The sequence below is a fragment of the Mirounga leonina genome, unplaced genomic scaffold, assembly GCF_011800145.1.
Source record: "Mirounga leonina isolate KUSES-001 unplaced genomic scaffold, KU_Mleo_1.0 Mir_151, whole genome shotgun sequence".
Taxonomy (NCBI): Eukaryota; Metazoa; Chordata; class Mammalia; order Carnivora; family Phocidae; genus Mirounga; species Mirounga leonina.
This window is the reverse complement of record NW_023270377.1, coordinates 69952558-69967181: the sequence shown is the minus strand read 5'-3', so window position 1 is coordinate 69967181 and position 14624 is coordinate 69952558. Positions and strand designations below refer to the sequence as shown.

The 14624-nt window shown below is 41.4% G+C and overlaps 1 protein-coding gene across 2 annotated transcripts in view; it reads right to left on the bottom strand.

Moving 5' to 3' along the window:
- Positions 1-734, bottom strand: part of LOC118012409 (lymphocyte antigen 75) — a 130371-nt gene extending 129637 nt beyond the window's left edge. The window contains exon 1 of one of the 2 annotated variants that reach the window (XM_035007938.1): positions 564-734. In XM_035007938.1, the coding sequence (XP_034863829.1) occupies positions 564-657 (94 nt within the window). In that variant the 5' untranslated portion in view covers positions 658-734. The remainder of the gene's footprint in view (positions 1-563) is intronic. The other variant, XM_035007940.1, reaches the window with a different exon arrangement.
- Positions 735-14624: the final 13890 nt, after the last annotated feature.

The window sequence follows — 14624 nt, the reverse complement described above, 5'->3', positions numbered from 1 at the left end:
CGGAATTACCATCATGGTTATTTTAGGAGACATAGCTTAACCGGACTTCCTTTTTGACTTGCACCTTTGGCTATCGTGCAGCGAAGTCGGGCAATCATTAATCATCCTTGGCGCTGTGGGTAGACAGTTCCTCTAGACACTGAGTGGCCAAGGTGACCAAGAGGCGAAGGAGGGGCGAGATGGGCTGGACGGAGTTTGGGGAGTGCTGAGGAGCCTTTTACTCCAGGGAAGCAAGGTATTAGAAGCGAGAGGACGGGGCGGGGTGGGGGAGAGGGGGACGGGCGCAGAAGACTGTGCCTCTTCGCTAAGGTGGCCTCTTCTTTAGCAAGAGAAAGGCCCTGCTACTCCACGCCCCACCCCGCCCTCCACCCGGCGCCCGAGGGCCATGGAGCGCCTTCTACTCAGACCTCCCCTTCGGCGGGCTCACTTCTTGGGTGCCAGACCCCCGGGGCAAGCAGAGTTGACGAGACCCGGAGCGCAGCCCTAACCCGAACCGAGGAAAGCCGGCAGACCTGACAACGTCGAGGGCCCTAGCCGCCGGTGGGCTGGAGCGCCCGGGTTACCTGTGCGGCCAGAGGGCTCCGCCAGACCGAAGCACCTGAGGAGTAGCACGAGGAGCTCCGCCGCGCGGCGAAGGGTCGCCCAGCGCGTCCTCATCCTGAGCCGGCCCAAGCAGTCCAACCTGGTCCTCAGGCGCACGCGGCACCCACCCGTCCTGACGCGCCCAGCCTGCGCTTTTGCCGCCAGCCTCCCGGGGGGTCTGGCCACGCCCCCTCCGCCCTCGGCCAATCTGGCGAGGTGGGGCGGGGCAAGGGCGTGGAATTGATGGCGGGAAGACGGCGAGCAGAGAGTTAGGCTCACCTTCTGGACGACCGACCCTCCCGGAGGCGGGAAGCGCGCGTGGAGCGAGAGAGCAGTGTCTCGCACACTACCGGGCTTGGGGGTCCTGGCTCCCTCCTTTTCTTCAGTAAAGTTGAGGAGACGCGGCACTTGCTGGGACTTGGCAACACCCTGGTGGGTGGGTTGGGTCTGTCTAGGACCTTGTTCTCTGTGTAGCACACCTCAGTGTGGGAGGACTTCATTGCCCGGCTGGGCTGGAAAGGCACCCACAACCTCTCGGACCCCAAAGGCGGAAGTCTGCGCCCGTAGGGTTGCTGCTGCGGTCAAGCCAAAGAATTCAGGTGGCCTTGGTTGCGTCTTGTGTATTTGGGTAGCGCAAACAAAGGCACGCTGCAGTTTCACCCACAACTGTTAAAGAATTAAAAGCAAGAGCTATTTGAGTGACCCTACAATCAATACTTCCAACGATTTAGGCCTTATAACCATCTGACCTTTGCACGTAAGCTCTTTTCTTAATAATTAAATAATAATAATAATAATCCAGTAGAAATGTGGAAGTCTGCATCCCAAACCAGCGATGTGAGAGTAATATTTATCCTCTCCCTGTGGGATCTGTAGTCATTATAAATAGGCTGACTTAATAAGTTGCCTGGGTGTGAATGTCCTGTAATTTCAAACCTCATAAAAGCACATGGTGTGTACCCAGAATCGCCTTCATTGCTGTCCCCCAAGATTGAATTCTTCCATGAGGAGAGGAACATCTAGGTTGCCTTTCCTTTTTTTTAAAAGATTTTATTTATTTGACAGAGACACAGCGAGAGAGGGAACACAAGCAGGGGGAGTGGGAGAGGGAGAAGCAGGGAGCCCGATGCGGGCCTCAATCCCAGGACCCTGGGATCATGACCTGAGCTGAAGGCAGATGCTTCTCTACTGAGCCACCCAGGGGCCCCTAGGTTGCCTTTCTTGATTCCAGCTGCCAAGGCTTCACTGATGGCTCCCAAATCTACCTTGGGTCTGTTCTCTCCCTACCGGGGCCTTTTAGTTCAGTAGATATGTTAAGCACTTGCCATTATGAGGATGGGCACCTCCCAGGATAAGATAAAAAGACAACATCCCTGCCTGCTCAGGTTTACTGAGTACTGGGGGAGACTGAGGCACACACAGTTTAACTCAGGGCAGAATGAATGCGGAGACTAGACAAAGCTTCAAGGAAGACAACACCTAAACTGGGCCTTGGGTAGTGGGTAGGAATTTGACCATGCACAGCTACTTGGAGAAAAATAGTGACAGAATGGCAGGAAAATGCAAAGCTATGTCAGAAGAGGTCAGTCCAGTATGGCCATCCTGCAGGGTGCATGTGTGTGTGTTGAAGGTAGTTGTGGTGGAGGACTTAGTGAAAATGACAACAGAGAGGTGCGTTGTGGCTGTGTTGTGAAGTGCTTTGAATATGATGTCAAAGACATTGATTTGATTCTCTAGAACTGGTCAGTGGAAAGTTCTGAGTAAGACAACCTGCTACTGCTCTGATTCCCTTTGCATTTGTGGCTGCTTGCCTTTCTGATCCTGCCCAGCTTGGAGCTAGTTGGGGGCAGGGGTCTTACCTTCTCATTATTACCGTCCTACACTGAGCACCAGGCCTGACCCAGAGTAAGCTCTCAATAAATATGAGTTTACTTAATTAATAAATTCCTAGAGCCACGACCTTAGCGTAGGGCCACAAAAGCTCCTGCTTGCATTATGTTGCAGTAATTTCTCAATTGACCTTCCTGCCAGCAATTTCTCTCTCAGGAAAAGGAATCTTTGTTTGGAGTATGTCACCTTTCTTCTACTCACATCCTTTCAGTGCTAACAGGGAGTTCAGGAGGCTTGTGAACTCCTGAAATTATATACAGCTTTATGAATACACTTAAAAAATTTTTTTTGAGAAAGAAAAGAGGTCCAGGGCTTTCATGAGAGTCTCAAAGAAGCCCATAATACAAAAAGAAAACTTATGTAGGATAAAGCAAGCTCCTCTACGATCTGAACTTTTAATTACCTTCCTATGTCACTCCTTGGTTCAAGCAACCTGTCTGATCTGTTTTGCCCTTTCCTATCTCTGCCCATATAGCCATATTTTTTTCCAATCTAGAATGCCTCTTTTCCCTCTCTCTTGTGTTAGTCCTACCCTTCCAGTTAAGGCTCTGCTCAAATCTCACATTTTATATAAAATGTCTCTAAGAAGAACCTTAACCCTTGGGATTCCAAACATCTGGATATTGTTGCATTGTGTTCACTTGGCATTTAACACGTATGCTTCCTGCTGCTTGAGTAGTTGCCTCTTATCTGCGGTTTTGTTTTCTGTGGTTTCAGTTACCCTCAGTTAACCACAGTGCAGGTGTTCCTTCTTCTGATGTCTGATCAGAAGGTCAATAGAAGCCTAAAACTATGTCACTACATCATTCAGCTCATTTCATCTCATCATGTAGGTGTCTTATAATCTCCCATCATTACTAGGAGGATGAGTATAGTACAATATCTTGAAAGAGAGAGAAAGAAGAGAGACCACATTCACATAACTTTTATTGCAGTATATGTTATAATTGTTTATTTTTTATTACTAGTTACTGTTGTTAATCTCTTAATCATACCTAATATATAAATTAAGCTTTATCATGGTTATGTATAGGAAAAACATAGTATTTATCGGAGTTGGTCCCATCCTTGGTTTCAGGCATCTGTTGGGGGTCTTAGAACATATTCCCCATGGATAAGGGGGTACTACTGTACTTTTTCTGTAGTTACATGTGCACTGATACTCCACCTAGGTTATATGTCTTAAATAAGTATTTATTGCCTATGGTGATAATAGAAAGCAGTGTATCCTTCAAGTCTCACCCTGAATGTCACTTCCTCAAAGAAATCTTTCCTGACTCTGCAGTCTAGGTCAATTTCCTCTGTGATAGGTTCTCAATGCATCCCACACTTTGTTTTGATAGCACTTATCATAGCTGGATTGAACAATTATTCACTTGCTCACTTGCGGAATGTCTATCTCCCTTTCTAGGCTGCAGGACCCATGAAGGCAGTGTCTGTTTAGGCACTTCTGTGTTTCCAGTACCTGGACCATGATTTGCTGGATCAGTGAATGAATAAATACACAGTAAGTGCCTCATAAAGGATGAATGAATAAATAAATACATGGTAAATGCCTGGTGCAGGCAACAGGAGATCTACGCATTTAAAAAAGGGAGAAATCAGCTGGGGTGGATGGGTGGGAGGGTCTTCAAGCACTAGGTTGGATGTCCTTGGATGAGTAACAGTCACTAGATAGAGGTGGTGGGGAGGACACCACATGGCTGAGGCCATGATGTGAGCAAAACAACAGACATCTGCCACCTGCCAGGTGCCAGGCCATGTGCTGAGCATTTCCTGTATGCTCTTGCATCTAATAATTAGCCTATGAATGAAATATTATTATCCTTATTTTACAGATGTGGAAACTGAGACAACATAGACAAGACTGATATAACTAGTATAACTAGGCCAAGGTCAATAGATAAGTAAGGATACCAAAATGGACATCTAACTATAGAACTTGCATGAATGTGTGAGAATGTTAGTATTATTTTATTCCCCATCACAATTAGGAAGAGGGAACATGAGCTTTTAGATCTCTAAAGTGAAATTTTAAATTATAAAATGTGTCATACCTCAAAAAGAGTAGCTAGGCTGTGGGTCTCCTCCTGATCATGTCCACCTTACTCTCACACATACGTAACCCCTCCTCAGAGTTATCATTCCTTTCTTTATAGTTTCCCCATATATGATTCATTCCTTAAATAGTCTATATAACTTTGCAAGTCTTTGAATTTTATGTAAGTAGAATCATTTCAAGTTTTTTGGGGGGCACTTATCTTTTTTGCTCAAAATCATGCCTGTGACATTTATCTGTGTTGGTGTGTGTAGCTATAGTTTGTTCATTTTTATGCAATGTTCCATTGTAAGAATAAAGCATACTTTATCCATTCCCTTGCTGGTAGACATTTGAGTAGTTTCCAGCTGGGTAATTTGCTGTAGTTAGCAATGCTTCTGTGAACATTGTTGTACATGTCTCCTGGTGCACATGGCTAGATTTTCCTGAGAGTGAGTTCTTAGAAGTGGAATTCCTAGAGCATAGGGTATGTTCAGCATCAACATTATTAGACAATGCCAGTGTGCTTTCTAGTTTGCACCCCCAGCAGTGTGTACAAACATTCCCGCTGCTGAACATCCTCAGTACTTGGCATCTTAACATTTTTGGTGGGGAGCAAAATGGTATCTCATTGTAGTTTAAGGTTGCATTTTTCTGATTACTAATGCAGTTGAACATATTTTCTTATGTTTATTGGTTATTTGTATTTCCTTTTCCAATTTTTATTCAGGTTATTTGCCAGTTTTCTCTTAGATCCACTTTCTGCCCTCCCCTGCTTTGAATCTCAAGGGCCTACTCTGCATTCTCAGGCTCCTTTTCTCACTACCTTCTGGTTAGGTTCAGCCGATAAGAGTTACTGGCAGGAAATGGAAGTTTGGGAGGGGGAGACTCCAAGGTGTTTCTCTCCTCTATGCCTTGGGAGCATGCCAAGCAGTGGCTGTGTCTCTTCTGTGGTTCCACCTCCTACCTGGAAGCGCCCCCCTTTGTGGTCCAGTTCCTACCAGGCAACTGTGCTATGCTTCCAGCATGTTTGGGTGTTTCCTTCTCCAAGGTTCTAGCTCCCACAGGGTAGCCCGGGCTCCTATTTGGATAACACTAGTCCTTCTCTGTTCCTCAGGTCCCAGGGGTAGTAGTAGCTTCTTGTAATTGGTACTTTCTAGATAACCTCACTGGCACTTATTTTTAGGTCTTTCAACATCTCTGTAAAAGGTTATTTCCCTATATTAAACTTCTATTGAACTACCTGGCACGGGTTTTATTCTCCTTACTGGACCATGATGATACTGATTTAACATATGAAAGAACTATACCTGAGACAACATCCAAAACTGAGTAAGATGAGAACAAGAGAAACTACAAATGAAGCATATTCAACTGCATGAGTTGTGGCATAAAGAAAACCAGTGTGGGGGATGCCTTGGTGGCTCAGTCAGTTAAGGATCTGCCTTTGGCTCAGGTCGTGATCCCAGGGTCCTGGGATCAAGTCCTGCATTGGGCTCCTTGCTCAGCAGAGAGCCTGCTTCTCCCTCTGCCTGCCGCTCTCCCTGCTTGTGCTCTCTCTCTGACAAATAAATAAAATCTTTAAAAAAGAAAGAAAGAAAGAAAGAAAGAAAGAAAGAAAGAAAGAAAGAAAGAAAGAAAGCCAGCCAGTGTGGGATGCATTTAAACTATAGTTTTGATGATGCCCACAGATGGTCCCAGGTGTAGTAAGGAGGCCACAGGAGGCCCAAACAAGAGCTTGGTCTAAGAATAAATTTTGAACAATTCCCACAGCACCGTAATAATAAAGATTTGTATTTATTCCTGGTTATAACTAAACTCATGAGGACTATAATCATGGATACAGACCCCAAAGGGCAAATATAAGGTTGTAATTCACCCACTTAAAAAACAAAAGACAAAGTTAAACAACTTCTCTTATTAAAATAAACTGAGCTTACTCCGCAGACTTTAAATTGTAGAATTCTCAGATGAGGAAATGTTCCATCAGTATATCTATAGAACATTGACAGAAGGGACTGGAAAGGAGCCAATGTGGCTGACTCATTCACTTACTCAGCTTAACCTCATGCACAGACACCAAGGAACTATGGAATTACAGATTTCACAGAGAACTCTGGAGTCCATCATCTGCCCTCCCATTTTATGGACAAGGAAACTGAAGCTCAGAGGGTTCAGTGACCTTTGTGAATATTAGAAGCACAAGAGAGGTTAGATGCAGACCCCTGAGATTCGCAAGAAGACTCCCAAAACACCAATGAGAGCATCTTAGGGCTGGCTACGTGCCTCTGATAGAAGGCGGGGGTGAAATTTAGGTGCAAGGTGATGATGCAAGGGTGGGTCATAGGTTAAGAGGCTGCTGGTGTTGGGACGACTTGTGTAGCTGGTAGCAGTGTGTTGCAAAGACCAGTAATGTGTTTTGGGTAGGAGTGTAACATATCAAGCATGGTGGGAATTCCCTAAGAACCATTTTTGTCGAAGGTGCATTCTTTGGAAAATAAGGAAATAATTTTAATGGTACAGATGATTTTCTAGATGTGGGAAACGTGATGAAGGATTAAGTTTTGATACTGGCATGCATTCACTGTGTTTGGCAAAGAGGCAAGAATTAGGGTGATATGCTTGCTTTTTACTTATATAATTGGAAGTTCTTTCTTCAGAATAACCAAATCCATTGCTAAAATCGGTTCTAAGACAACAACAGTTCAAATGATAAATAACCAAAGCCCGGGAGTCCTTGCTCCTCAGGGAAACTGGTCAGGTTTACACTTTAGAACAATTATTTTCCTGGCCTTAGCAGAAGATAGTGAAGAAATCAGAGTGTGATGTGACTCTCCTTCAAAGCTGACTCATAACTCAGGACCACCTAACTTGTTATTTAAGGGTGAGGTTAAGATAGCTTACCTTAGTTAAGGTTACCTTAGTTAAGGTAAGAATGCTGGCTGACTGACTTTTAGAAACACTTATCAAGTTTAATAGTGAGAATCCTAAGAAATTCTAGTACTGAGAGCTATGACACTGTTTAGTACTGAGGGGTATTACTGTATTTACCAATTTTACCATTATTCACCTTTTGTCAACTCACTAATATCTCCATGAAGCAGATGGTCCAAACTTTTCCTTTCTAGGACCTAGTTCTATCTCCTTGTAGATTTCTTTCTTTTTTTTTTTAATGATTTTTTTTTTAAAGATTTTACTTATTTATTTGAGAGAGAGAGAATGAGAGAGAGCACATGAGAGGGGGGAGGGTCAGAGGGAGAAGCAGACTCCCTGCCAAGCAGGGACCCCGATGTGGGACTCAATGTGAGACTCGATCCAGGGACTCCAGGATCATGACCTGAGCCGAAGGCAGTCGCTTAACCAACCGAGCCACCCAGGCGCCCTCCTTGTAGATTTCTTTCAAGAAGCAAAATGTGCCTCTTACTTTGCTGATAGGCTAGAGGCCATCTAATGTGAGTTCACCAGGTCTCTATTTTTCCTCTCTGTAACTCGTCTTTATCTCAGCCTTGGAGGAAAAGCCAGACCCCTTTTTCTTAACATAACTTCTGTGTTCCCAACCATATCATTCCCCTGTCTAGTATTTTTTAGTTTCTCCCTCTCCATGAATCACAGGAAGAGAGACTCTGAGCATGTTTTAAACTTTTTATTTTTAAAAAAATTTTTAAAAAGATTTTATTTATTTATTTGAGAGAGAGAGAGAGAGACAGCATGAACGGGGGGAGGGGCAGGAGAGAGAAGCAGACTCCCTGCTGAGCAGGGAACCCAATGCAGGGCTTAATCCCAGGACCCTGGGATCATGACTTGAGTTGAAGGCAGATGCTTAACCAACTGAGCCACCCAGGGACCCCTATTTTTATTTTTTTTACTATAAAATATAAAAACTACACCCAGAGTAGAGAACATAGTGTAATGAATTTACTGTTCCCATCACCTTCTTCAACAGTTATCAATACATGATCAGTCCTGTGTCATCTCTACTCTGACCCACGCTCTACTCCTTTCAGGTTATTTTGAAGCAAATCTCAGACATCAAATATTTCATCTGTAAATATGTCAGTATGCATCTCTAAAAGATCTTGTAAAGACATAACCACAGTACATTATCTCACCTAAAAACAATGACAAGAATTCCTTAATACTGTAAAATATCTAATTGGTGTTCATGTTTTCCCAATTATCTTATAAATGTTATTGTTTTGTTTTTACAATGTGTTTGAATCAGAATCTAAATAAGGTTTTTACATTGACACTGGTTGAGATTTCTGTTAAGTATCTTTAAATCTCTAGGCACCTTGTCTTTCTATTCTTTTTCTCTTATAATTGTATGAGAAAAACTGACTTGTTTGTAGAATTTCTCAAAGTCTGGATTTTGATTATTGTATCACTGTTGTGTTAACATGTTCCATTATCCCTTGTAACTCTTATACATTAGTAGTAGGCTTTATGAGACTCAGATTCGATTTATTCATGACAGTGCTATTTCATATGTGTGTTTTCCTGTCAGGAAGCCCATAATGTGATATTTTTTCTCATTGTTTGGTGATGTTATCAGCCATTGATGATCATTACTAGGGTCATTAGGAATTAGAAAACAGAGATCTTCTAATTCTATCATTTTTTTCTTCATTTATTAGCTGGCTGCTTCTTTAAAGAGAAGTTTTTCCTTATCAACTAGTTGGTTACCCAGATCATATAGGAAACTTGATTCTTCCCTTTATTGATCAGTTTTGGAAGTATAAGGAGGTGGTTCATTCATAGCATCCTCTAAAGGTGACCAATGAGATTTTAATTTTTAATGATCATTTATTCATATTTGATATTTTTCAATCCCTTTCATTTATTATATATTTGTTGATGCTCCACTTTGGCCAGGGGAGACATCCATAGGAGTCTTTCATAGATTCCTCATGATCTGGAATGACAAGATGTTTCGGTCTCAAACTGTACATTTCTTGTCCCAGACCTGGAATCAGCCACTTCTCTAAAGACGTTTGCTTCTTTTTAGTAGGAAATGGTAGAGACCAAACTGGGTGCTAGGACTACTCTTTCCTGATAGGTTGGTCCTCATTTCCAGCATGGGTTTTGAAACCAGACATGTGAATTTGAGTCCTCACCCCACCACTTGCCAGCTGGGTTCTTAGGCAAGATACTTACTGTTGATGGTAGAAATGCCCTTTTACTTTTTTTATTTTGAAATATAACATATATGAAAAAGTAAGTAAAGCATACATGTGTAGTATAATAAATTACAAAGTGAATATCTATGTAACCACCACCTAGGCAAAAATTATGTAACATTTCCACAGATACTGTCTGTGTCCCTTTTTTATCACACATCCCTTCATCCTCTCTAGAGACAGTCACTATTTGCACTTTAATGGTTATAATGCCCTTACTTTACTTTATAGTTGGATCTCTTACAAATAGACCCCTTAGAGTTCCCTGTTTCTGAACTACATACAGGTGGATTCAAGCTCTGTGTATTCTTTTGTATCTGATTTCTTTTGCTCAACACTGTACTTGTAAGATTTATTCACATTTTTGTGTGTAGCTGTGTTTTTTTCATTTTTGTTGCAATATATATATCATTGTATGAATGCACTGCAATTTGTTTATCCATTTGATTCCAATTTTTGACAAATACAAATAAGGCACTTTGATCATTGTACAAATATTCTGATGTATAAATGCATGCATTTGTTTTGAGTATATTCCAAGGAGTAGAATTGCTTGGTCACAGGGTATGTGTATATTGGACCTTAACAGATAATGCTGTACTATTTTCCAAAGTTGTTTTGCCAACTTACTTTTTAAGAAAAAGACCCAATTGGGCTTCCTGCTTCTCTTCTTAAAGACAATTCAATGGGAAGCTCTGAAAGAGAAAGAAGCTGAGACTTGCAGGGGTTACTTTAATCTGTGGTAATGAAAAACAGCAATAACAGGAATAAATACTTGGAGCTTCCTATTCCCTGCCTCTTATTTTGGAAATTGTATTGTTCTCTGAAATATAGTTCAAATAGGCCTCTTCCCTGAAGCCAACCCTGATTCCATTAGCTAGAATGAGAATGCTTGCTAGGTTTTCCTTTGTATTATAATTATGTGCAGTCTCATCATCCCCACTGGAGCAGGCACCAAGTCTTAATGTTTTTTTTTTCTTCTTCAGAGGTTTATTTTATTTTATTATTTTATTTTATTATGTTATGTTAATCATCATACATTACGTCATTAGTTTTTGATGTAATGTTCCATGATTCATTGTTTGCGTATAACACCCAGTGCTCCATTCAGTACGTGCCCTCTTTAATACCCATCACCAGGCTAACTCATCCCCCCTCCCCTCTAGAACCCTCCGTTTGTTTCTCAGAGTCCATAGTCTCTCATGGTTCATCTTCCCCGCTCCAAGTTTTATTCCCTACTCTCTGGTACAATTCCTTTTAATCAAAGAAAAGAAGCCTGTCAGGCAACAATGGATGATAATTCAAGAATAAAAACTAAAACCTTCATTTGTTTAGTAAAGGACACTGGGTTTTTTCCCCTCACTTTTGCGGGCAGAGTGTGCACCACTGTGTTTTGTGAGGTCACCACAAAAAAGTTTGGGTAAAATATTTATGGCTTCTTCTATTTCCAGTTCCTTCAAAGATGCTTTGTATGTTTTGTGATTTCATTCATTGTATGGCTGTTTTATAGTGTTACTATTATATTGTGATGTCTGTGTGTAAGTTAAATAGTTATTGAGTCAAAGGGATTTTTTAGTGTTTTATTATTCTTACAGTGAAATAATTTAGTCAGCAAATCACCTACCAGGTTCCTGTATGCAATTTACAGAATGAAAGATAGACACCTAACAATTCAAAAATTAAAAAACAGAATACAACCATAAATTAAAGTGTATCCTTCCTACCTTGTAAATAGCTGTAATTGGTCTCTGCCCCATGGGTGGTCAGACTTCCCCTGTGAGTTAATAGAAAACTAAGGAAACACTGTTAAGATTCTTAAATGTAGTTCAACTTCACATTGCTTTTAGTGGAAAGGGTTGATTTCTGGAGCCTGTGTGTGGGGGGGGGCACACATGTGTGCACAGGCGTGCGTGACATACCTGCATATCTGTAGGTGTCTTTTCCCTATTGATATTGTCCTCCTAGGTTGGTTTCTTATATCTTTGCTTTTCATATTTTAAGATACTGTTCTATGATTGCAAATGGCACATCATCATGTCCACACTGGGTATACAGAGCACTTTAAGTTCCTCAATTTGACATAGTTTGCAATTGTTGTCTTCACTTGTTATCACCTTGCCATATTTATGCCTAGTAGGCATTACCCAGATGAATATGAGTGTACTTTGGCCTGAGCTTCTACTTCTCACACTCAGAGAGGGTGCCATGGCCATGGCCAAAGCCCCTGTTAAAGGGTATGTGCAGGTTATGATCCTCTGTTCCACATGACCTTGGAACTCTGATCATAGCTGATTGGATCAAAGATGAGCTCCTTCCTCAAAGACAGCTAGTCTTTAGGTGGCTTAGCAGAATATGAAATAGCCTTTTCTGAGTTGGGTTCCTCAGAAACAGGTCCTGGGATGCCTTGTATGAGTGTGAAAATATGCAAATAAATCTAGAATTTGTCTTGCTGTCACAGGACTCTTGAGATATGAAGTGTTCTCAGAAAAAAGTAGAGTAGTGGGGACATGGGACAGGGAAGGAAAGTAACACAGAGAAGGTGGAAGTCAAGCAAAACCCCACAGAAGATAACTATTACAGTTCTGCAGAGAGGTTTGGAGAGAAGTGATCACATCACAGACAAACCCATCAGGGGTGAGGAATCTGGGGTATTTATACTCCCATACTCATAAATCATTGGTTAAGGGTTGAGCCTAGGTATATAAATTTCCAGGCACCGCTGCTCTCTATGCATGCAGAAAAAACTGTCCTCATGCAGCCTGAGGGCAGCCCTTTGACAGTGAGATGCAGGTGTTGGTTGTTGAGAGTGAAAGCACTCTAGGACTGAAGTACACTAACATAGCACAGCCATCAGAGGGTATCTGCACAGAGCACTGTCAATGGGCCTACAGGCCTGGTGTGTGAGGTTGCTCAACAGGGACTATTGTGATTCATGGAGCTAATTTTATCCTCTCTCTTAGAGATCTGGATGTGACATATATGGAGTTAGTAACAATTGAACAGGCATCAGGATCCAGGAGCAAGAAGCAGGAGAGTTGAAAGAATAGAAGCAAAAGTTTACAGAATTCACACTCTTTGTGGGTGGGCATGTGCTCTGGTTTCACTCAGCTTTACTCTCATTCCCCTGAGGAAGTAGGTATTTCCTTATTCTACTATTGCTTTTTGTAGTGTACCTACAAATACCTTAAAGATAAATATAAATACCTTAAATATAAAATAAGGATAACAGACATGACTCCCTCGGAAGAAGCACATGGCCAGATTCTTGGGTTCAACTACCTTATTATTCTGCTTCCTCTTTTTTCTCTTTTCCTCAGTTGTCCATGTTGGATGAGGTGTAGATTCCACTTGGGATGACTAACTAGATTATTGCTGAACTCATCCTTCTGTGATTTTCAATTTGAGTTGTGGGTGTCTCTGATGAATTAGTCTAGAAATTAAAGATGTGTTTGTAACATTTCTGTACCTCACTGGCTTCATGGTGGGCAGCAGGTAGTTGTTATAAACTGTGATTTGGCATCAATCCTTGGACTACAAATACCTCTGCCTCTCACCTTACACCAAGTCCCAAATTCCCCCATTTTTTATGCATTTGAGCTCAGCACATTGGAGTTGTTAAAATGAAAATGTTTTCTGGAAATAACCCATATCAGTAATAAGGATGACATGACTACATTAATTTTTTTTAAAGGCAACAATATTCATTAAATAACATTTATTAAACACCTACTTTGTGCCTTACTTTTCTTATGGGGCTAGTAATAGTACCTACTTCATAAAGGTATAGTGAGAATTAAATGAGGGAAGCATTTAGATTAACACCTGGAATAATTCTAGTGTGCAATAGCTGAAATTTATTATTAAAATTGTTAGGTACTAAAGTCACTATTGGAGATATAAAAAATGGACAAGATATGGTCCTTCTCTTCAAGGAGCTCCGAGCCTAATGGAAAATGAGACATGTAAAGAAGCATTTATGATTTGGTAGGATTTAGTGCAAAATAGAGACATATTAATGCCAGGGTACTAGCTTAAAAGAGTGAACAGTTAATTTTGCGTGAGTAGGTAATGAAGATTTTCCAGAGTTAAGAGGCCATGGCGTAACATTTGATACTGGGCACTGATAGAGGCTGTCAAATGAGAGTGGGGTGGAGGGCCTTCTAGTAATGAGACACAGTACAATACATTTGGGAACTGGAGTGGATAACCAGGAGTGGAGCAAGGTCTGTCTGCAGAAGCAGACAAAGGTGATACTGGATGGTAAGGTGGAGCTATGTCACAAAAAGGTTCTCTGTGTAATGTTCAGGAGTTTGGACTTTATCCTCTGCACAATGCAGACCACTGAAAGGGTTTGACCAAAAACATCAAAAAAGATATAATCAGATTTACATTTTGAAGAGATGACAAGATGACTCTGGCAGCTGTGGACAAATGCCAAGTTGGTAAGACTGGACAAGCTGTTAGGAAAGTCCTGGCAAGAAACAGGAGAGTGTTAATGAGGACAGTAATGATGGGAACAGAGAGGAGATAAGAGATAAGGCAGTTCATACAGGGAGACAGAATATAATAAGCTGCTATTGAAAGGGTTAGAGATATCATTATTATTTATGGTACAGTTAGGCCCTTCCAATTATTCTAAAGAAACTTCTCATTTTAATGCCTGTCACTCCATGTATTGAGATTCTTTGCATTTCTCTTCAAATTTTATACTGTACTGTAGGGTTTGTAGTTTCCATCCAAATTCATCTCCATTTAAATTGTAAATATTGGAAGAGGAGAATAAAGCAGCAGTAGTCATTATGGCTTAACTTGTGTTTGCTGTGGATCCTAAACCCTGAAAAGTCTCAGAATGAAGAATTTGGGGAAATAGTCAAGGTAAAAATGGGAAATTCTGGAGGTATAAAGAAAAAATGAGATAATAATGGTAATACATAAGG